This window comes from Strix aluco, chromosome 16, assembly GCF_031877795.1.
Source record: "Strix aluco isolate bStrAlu1 chromosome 16, bStrAlu1.hap1, whole genome shotgun sequence".
Classification (NCBI taxonomy): Eukaryota; Metazoa; Chordata; class Aves; order Strigiformes; family Strigidae; genus Strix; species Strix aluco.
This window is the reverse complement of record NC_133946.1, coordinates 4981839-4990170: the sequence shown is the minus strand read 5'-3', so window position 1 is coordinate 4990170 and position 8332 is coordinate 4981839. Positions and strand designations below refer to the sequence as shown.

Below are 8332 nucleotides of genomic sequence, written 5' to 3'. Positions count from 1 at the left end.
TGTTAAATTAACCAGGAAAAAGATATAAATTGGGTTGATATTTCTTGAGGGCATCAGTAGAAAACACTGATTTCAAATAATTTTGATTATAAAATTTTACTTCACAATCCTTTTCCAGATCACAGATAATCATAATTAAAAAGAGTATGGAATTAATGTAATGTTAGCTGCTTCGCCATCAGCATCACATAAAGAAAAAAAGAAACAATAAAATATGATGCAGAATTCACTCTTCCAATGATTGTCATTGAACTATTACATTAGTAAACATTCACAGTATGAAGTCTCTTTCAATATATCTCCAGCATATAAAGTAGTGCAAAAAAGCATTCCAGTCATTTTGCCTTTGCAGTCAGACCAGGTTAAATGATTCTCTTACTTCATTTCTTTCATTATTAGACCACAAATGCTGCAATGCCTCCAAAGAGAGTTATAAAAATAAACAATTTCTGGAGGGTCAGCAGCCTTTTCAAAGTAAATTTCCAGTTAAAAACAAGCATTATAGATTTCAAGAAAAAAATTTAGATCTATCTTCTGTAGAATATCTTTTTACAATAAATTTACCATTTGAAAAACAATGACTATGGTATCCAATGATTTATGGTAGCTGCTATTAAAGCACTGATAAATAGATAAATGACTACCAAACTTCATTGCTTCTTACATAGTAAATACCTCTGAATGCCAACTTTTACCACAGAGCTGTTATTAGTGATGTCGACAGTTCATGCACCCACTTTAAAACTGACTTGGTTTTAATAAATTTTTCAGCCTCATGTGCAAAACACTTGCATTCTAAGAAAAATATAAAGTCTGAAATTATATCAGATCTAGCAATCCCTTCCTCAAGTTATACCACTTACTTGATATGTAATACAAGTTTAGCAATGCTTTTTATTCATATTTAACCATTAAATGGCATACTACTGTATGCTGTGGACTCTTGTTTGCATATTTCGTTATTTTCACTGCACTCTTTAATGCATAAATATATTTGGAAACGTTCAAAATTACACATCAGTTTCCACAGAATTTGAATTTACACAGTTTTTCTTCTCTGACTCACTGCTATTCCCTGTGTCCTGACTTTTTTTCTCCTTTACACAAAGAGATTCTTTAACTCCTTCTTCCATCTCCAAATATTCTGATTTATCCTCTGTGGATGAAGATGATGAGCTTCTAAATTTCTTCAGTAAATTTGTTGGGAGGTAAGGGCAACTGACTGCATTTTGCATCAGCTGCGTTTGTTCTTCATTTTCAGTCTCTCTGTGGTAGAAATAGTTAAAATTGGAGACAATCACTGGCACTGGTAAAGCAATGGTTAACACTCCTGCAATGGCACACAGGGACCCAACTATTTTCCCACCCACAGTTATGGGTTTCATATCCCCATAACCAACTGTAGTCATGGTCACTACAGCCCACCAAAAGGCATCTGGGATGCTTTGAAAATGGGTGGCAGGCTCATCAGCTTCTGCAAAGTAAACAGCACTGGAAAACAAAATGACTCCAATAAAAAGAAAAAAGATGAGGAGGCCAAGTTCCCTCATGCTGGCCCTGAGTGTATGACCCAGGATCTGCAAACCCTTGGAGTGCCTGGAGAGCTTGAAGATGCGAAACACCCTGACCAGACGGATGATCCTCAGGATGGCAAAAGACATGGCCTGTTGACCATTACTGCCCTGCTCCTGCGCCAAGTCAGTCCCCAGAGTAATGAAGTAAGGCAAGATGGAGACAATGTCTATGATGTTCATGATGTTCTTGAAGAAGTGTGCTTTGCTTGGACATGCAAAGCAGCGCACTGTAAACTCAAAGGAGAACCAAATGATGCAAACTGTCTCTACAATGAAAAAAGGGTCATTGAAGATGGTGTGCTCCCCAGCATCCAGGTGAAGCGACTCATTGGAAAGCCCCTTCCCTAAGCTCAAGGACATGATGAATTCTTTGTCATCTCTGAACTCTGGCAAAGTCTCCAGACAAAAGATGACGATGGAGATCAAGATGACCAAGACAGAGACAATGGCAATGCCTCTGGCTGGACTGGAGCTCTCCGGGTACTCAAACAGCAGCCAAACCTGTCTCTTAAACTCGTTCTCTGGCAAAGCTTTGTCCTCTTCCTCTTTGACAAACCCTTCATCCTCTCTAAACTTGAGCATGGCCTCCTCCCCAAGTTGGTAGAATTTCACCTCCTCAGTGAAGATGTCAAAGGGTACATTGACTGGCCTCTTCAGCCGACCACCACTCTGGTAGTAGTACAGGATGGCATCGAAGCTGGGCCGGTTCCTATCAAAGAAGTATTCATTCCTGAGAGGGTCAAAGTATCTCCCTCGCTTCGCTGGATCACCCAACAATGTCTCTGGGAACTGAGCTAATGTCTTCAGTTGGGTCTCAAACCGCAGTCCTGACACGTTGATTACCACACGCTCACAACACTCGTACTCACTGTAGCGAACAGAGCTGTAACCCCCAGGGCCTCCACCATCATCAGGTGGCTGGTCCGAGTACGAAAACTCATCCTCCCCATAGTCATCACTGTAGTAGAGCTTTCCTTCTTCCTCATCGTCTTCATCCTCATCATCATCCTCCTCTTCCTCCTCACTCAAGTCCTTCAGTATTCTCTCTTCAGAACCACTGAGAGGCAGCAGCTCAGAACAGGGGAAGGAGGCCCCACACTCCCTACTTCCCAAGTGGTGGCTCCTCTTTTTCCCTTTCTTCCGCCTCTTACCACTCTGGCGGTGGGGCATGCTGCTGCGTGACGCATTCCCACCATGAGAGGAGGATGCACCTCGACTCTGTTCCTGATGGTAGTGGTGATACGGTCCACCTCCACCTGTTGCCCCACCTTCTACTGCTGCTGTTGCTGCCGCTACGGCCGCAGCTGCTGCGGCTCTCGACTGTGCCAGCCGCTCTCTCTCTCGGGCCCGAGCTTGGACCGCATATCCATAGGGCATGTGGCTGTTGCACCCAGAGCTATCTGCACTCACCATTGCAACCTCCATTTTGCAAGTGCTTTTTTTAATCGCTTAATGCAAAAAGGTTTTGTTCTATTTACAGCGTAACCTTAACTTTCATTAGAAAGTTCAAAGCCATTTGCATTTGGAGGACAGTCCCTTGGACATAGAGCAGGGCAACATAGTTGTAACACTGAATCTATGTTTTGGAAAACCAGAGATCTGCATTTTCTTATTGTCCAGAACATTTGACACAAACTACTGTTTTGCTAATAAGAAAAGATGAAACTCTCAAATTGAAACAGGGAACAGCTGAGGCCTCATTCTTTCATCCACCAAGCCCCTTTATTTTCATTTATCTCCTGTGGCTATCACAGATCTGATCCGAATCATGACTACCTTGCAGGCTACAAAAACTGCATTCGTGAGGAAAAAAATATGCAAATCAAAGGGTACCTGCTCTCCACAGATGGTTTTAGTTCATCATTGCAACCAAATGCAAATAGTCTCTTTCCTCATAATTTGTTCCTGGTAATGCTTTGGCCTAGCAATCTTACTGTTTAATATCATTGCTTGGGGAGTTGAATTCCAGCCATCACTTTATTTACACAGTGAGGAGGTCTCTGCAAATCCTTTCTTCAGCCTGTCAACAATGTCTCAAACCTGGGAGCAGCACCCAGGGCGTCAGCAGCAGTGGTAAGAGGAGGAGGAGAAGATGAAGACTGAGAAACTGGCTCTGAGGTCCCCATAGGACATAAGGGAGTGGATGGGTCACCCTTTGGTTATGGTCATGCAGAAGAAGCACTTAACCTGAGGCACATGCACAAACACACAAAAATAAACAAAACAAAAAGGGAAAAGATTGGATTGTTTTCCTAAAAGGTCACACTGATCAAATGAAACTGTGTCATCTATTACCACGGTATTCAAATCTTCCCCTACCCACACTGTTCACACTTGTACATTACACACACACCCACATCACATGCACAGAGATTTTGAACAACTCTGTGGGTAAGGATGTGGGTGGGTATGTCACATATATATAGACAGAGATACAAAATCCCCACCCATATAAGCACTTGCATCCATACACAAACACATGCATGCTTCTGAAACACCAACACATATAAACACTAATAAAAATACTGCAATACACAGTGCATTCAGATCTTTAGGTGCGTACGTAATAGGGACACCTATATATATATCTCTATATGAAATATTAAAGTACAAATGTAACTACACAAAGAGCTTCTGTTATATTTGTAGAAACACATAAGATGCGGGAATGTTACATTTTAATCTATAGCTGAACTGTGTTTCAATCATAACGAACATCTCACTGAATTTAATTTGGAAAGAGGCATGTTCAGTGCTCACTCAAGTGAAAATACTGTGATATGATATGTCAAGAAAACACAACTGCAGGTGCACTGAAGCAACATCTACATGCAAGCACACACACAAAAATACACACACCCTTTTGAAACAGGAGCCTCATTTATAGTTACATCTATTAATACATGATAGAAGGTGAATATGAACTATTAAATGATGCTATTTTTAAAATCATACCTATGTGTCATGCAGAAAAAGATCTGAAAAATGCTATCATACTTACTGTTCCTAGGCAGAGAAATAGCAATGCTGTTCCTGCTAGTGTAAGGATCTGGTGACAGCAGTCCTGAGGGGGCTATGCCAACCGATCTACATTTGCAGGTGTGTATGGTCAGTCAGCACCACAGGTTGACGAGTTATTTCTCTCCTTTCTTTCCGGGTGCAACAAGAGCGCCAAGAGTGAGACGGTGAGGCGGCTGAAGCTGGGGGCACTCTGCACAGCCACGGACACTGCTGCTCGCCCAGGCATTTGCAAAAAGGCAACAAGCAAGAGGCTGGTTCCAAAAGGGAAAAAAAAAAAAAAAAAAAAAAAAAAAAATGAAGGCGGTGTGTTTGTGTGTGTGAGTGAGGCAGAATGAATGGATAAACGCGATCACTAGTCTTTCCAAGCCCAGTTTTTGCAGGAGATTTGTAAATCAACGTTAAATAATCCGTGCACCGAGCCTGTTTCCACTGAGGGGAGGACGGGTCTCGCTTCTTGCAGGTTCTCCCCCAGACACGGCCAGACGGCAGCGGCTCAGCCAGCACCCGCCCGCCTCATCCACTTGTTGTGCCGGGTTCTGGCAATGCTCACCCAAAAAAAACCCCAAAAAACCAGATGACAAAAACCCACCAAGAGGAGAAAGCGGCTTTCTACTACAGGGCTTTTATTGCCTGATTTTTTAAAGCTGCAGCCAGCAACCGCGGCAGCTGCGCGGCCGCTCCGCAGGGGCGCTGCCGGGACGAGCCCTGTTGCTCGGCGGAGCCGTCGCCATGCCCTGCGCGCCGCCGGGAGCCGCGGCCGCGGCCGCTTCCCCGCTTCTCAGCGCCGTTTTACCGCTTTCCCCCCCGCTTTCCCCCCGCTTTCGCTGCCTTTCCCGGCTCGCCGTCGGCCCCTCGCGGCCGCTGCCCGGCACTGCGCCCCGCGCCCCGGTCCGGCTCCTGCCCCCCGCCGCGCCCCGGGCTACCGCTTTTTTCCTATTAACGTATTAATTATTGACACGAATATTCCAATGCTGAATAATGCACAGGCTGGGTAACAGACCTTTGTGCTCAAAGCAATGCTACAAGCCCTGGCTTCTGTTTGCTCTGGGGGTTCTTTTAAGGAAGAAAAATACATTGTTGAGGTGGCTCAGGGAATTCCAAAACTAAGCGCAGATCAAGTTTCCCAGAAAGAGGGAAAAGCTGCCCCCACCTCCACCCTGCTGCTTCGCTCGCCCCAAACCCTTACGGTACAAGCAAACCAGAAAACAATTCCCCCTGCTCCTGCCCACCCTGCACACCCAGGCCGGCACACAACCTACCAGCTGCACTGATCTTGCAAATGAAGCCCAGTTAACTTTTAATCCTAATTCTATACCTACATGGAAAAGTAAGTCTTAGTTCATGAACAGGATGCATTTGGTAAATCAGACCTAAAATAAGAGTTTTAACACCTCTGCCAAAGATGTCAAATCTTTGCTCCTTCTGCCCACTGTCTGTAACACAAGCGATGTACAAACTGGAGATTCCTTCTGCACCTAGAAAACCCACACTGACTGATTCCACTCTCTGTAAATGAGCACCATGAAAATGCAGCTTGGCTATAGTTGACATCACAGCTACAATTCTACCATCTCAACAAAAACTAACTGTAGGCACTCCTACTTTACCTGGAAAAAGAGAAGGATTTTGGTGCTTTAGAGCCCTATAGATAAGATCATAGCAAGGACAAATCAAGAGCAGCACTCACTCCAGACACTTTGCCTCAAGGGTTTTGCAACTGGAGGGAAATTCAACATGTGCAGCAAGTGGGTTAGGCATTTTTTTCATTGCCTAGGTCCACGCCTTCTCCACAGTCCAGAGAAACCAGAAGAGCCTGGTGACTATTCCCACTCAGATCCCTAGAGGATCACCCAGATTATCCATGTTACCTCTCTGTCTCTACTGCCTACATCAATTAGTGTTCATTCTCTTAATTCTATTCATTTCAGTAGGTGACATATGACTATATAAGGGAGAATAACTAGATAAACATATTGAATGCCAGGCATCAAATTAGTTCATAAAGATCTTGCCAAAAGTACTGTGAAATGTATAAATGGCAGCTATATCTAACCAATTTTTCAGCAATCACAATTCTTCAAGTTCTATAGTCAATATAAAGCTAAAGACATATAGAAATGCCTAATGTCATCCCAAATGCCATTAAAATACAAAGTGGTGTCATCACAAGACCAGTCCAAAATTTTGATGCTCCTAGATGCAATTTAAAAGCATTCTACAAATTCATTTCCGATACCAAAACACAGATTTTCTGCAACTTGGCACAAGACCGTATCAAAGACAGGGATCAGCCCCCTATGATTGTTTAATCACAAGAACATGAACAATGCTGTAAAAATAGAAGACAGATCGTAGGTATGCTTTTTGAATTATTAGAGACACCTAGACTTATTCTTAGTTCAGCAAAATTTAATTATAGGGGCATTTTCCAAAATTCAGTCACTTCATTCTCTAAGAAGTGTTGTGTTGCTTTTTATCAGTAGGACCTGAATGCTTTTTTAATTCCTTTTTAAGATGTTTCAAGGGCTTGGGACCAAAAAAAAATTTGCTTATCTAGCTTTTACCTTTCTTCCAGTTTCAGATGCATTTCTTGTCATTGCCTCATGTGACTATTAAACTGAAAAATTTGGTGGATATCTGAATATAAGACAAGTTGAAACAGACCAATCACTTTGGTATGCCTTTTTGATCATTATTATTATTATTTTTAATAACTAAAGCATATTCTTGAACAAAGACAAATAAACTGTGATGTATGCGGGGATACACACATAATACACACCACTGATAATGGGAGAAGCAGAATAGCTTTTTTGTACCTTTTTTTAAATCCATTCAAATGTGATAGGGATCACGTAACTCCATGCAATTCAATCTTACTCAGAGGTCTTACCTGATCCAATTTTTAACTGATTTAAAAGCAAAAAACAAGCTTTAAGTATTTACAGATGAATACTATGACTCATTTCATTCAGCTTTGTATTTTCATAGTATTAAGAGAGCAATTTTTATTTAAAAGATATTACTTCCCCTCCACTCCTTCATATTCATAAGGGATACTATTATTGGTAGAACAAAGAGAGAATACGTACATGTCATTATCTTCAATAGTACTGTATTAAAACTATTATAGCATAGCGAAGGATCTGTAGGGTATGCTATAATACAGATTTGTTCTGTTTTACAGTGATGTAGAGGAGAAATATGGATCATTATTGCTTATCTATGTACACAGTGCCAGAAAAAATACACAACAATTTAATATGTTTTCATGCAAAGGGAACATGAGATTTAAAAAGACTAACTTATGTTGCTGTGCCCAATATTAATTTATGCTATCCCCCAATTGCTGCAATTCACACTGGCAAAGTCTGACCTCAGCCTAACACTCATTTTCCTCCTGTAATCAAGAGTTCTGTGCAGCGAGTAAGACTTCACTACAGCTCAGTACTTATTGCACTTCTAGACCACGAATTGTTCTATTTCCCTTTTAGTCCTCTTTTTACTCTTCTGCTCCTTCCTATGCTTGCTTCACTATTATTTCTATTAGCCTTTCAACAAAACTCAGCCAACTTCCCAAAAGATCAGGAACTCCTTCCAAAACAAGTAAAATGTTCAGCAGTGGGCACTCAGGAAAATCAAGTGACAAGACTATGGTTACTGTATCATTTCAGATGTGACCAAACATGGTTCAGAACGCACGTTTCCTTCCCCCTCCACTGTTCTCAGTTGATTAC

The 8332-nt window shown here is 42.0% G+C and overlaps 1 protein-coding gene across 1 annotated transcript; it reads right to left on the bottom strand.

Moving 5' to 3' along the window:
• Positions 1 to 738: 738 nt before the first annotated feature.
• Positions 739 to 3473, bottom strand: KCNA4 (potassium voltage-gated channel subfamily A member 4). The gene has a single exon (XM_074841927.1). It carries the CDS (start codon positions 2997 to 2999, stop codon positions 1011 to 1013), a length of 1989 nt encoding a protein of 662 aa, XP_074698028.1. The 5' UTR covers positions 3000 to 3473; the 3' UTR covers positions 739 to 1010.
• Between the last annotated feature and the right edge of the window lie 4859 nt (positions 3474 to 8332).

Excerpts from the sequence above, each read along its gene's own strand:
- KCNA4 (XM_074841927.1), bottom strand. The coding sequence starts at position 2,999 with ATGGAGGTTGCAATGGTGAGTGCAGATAGCTCTGGGTGCAACAGCCAC.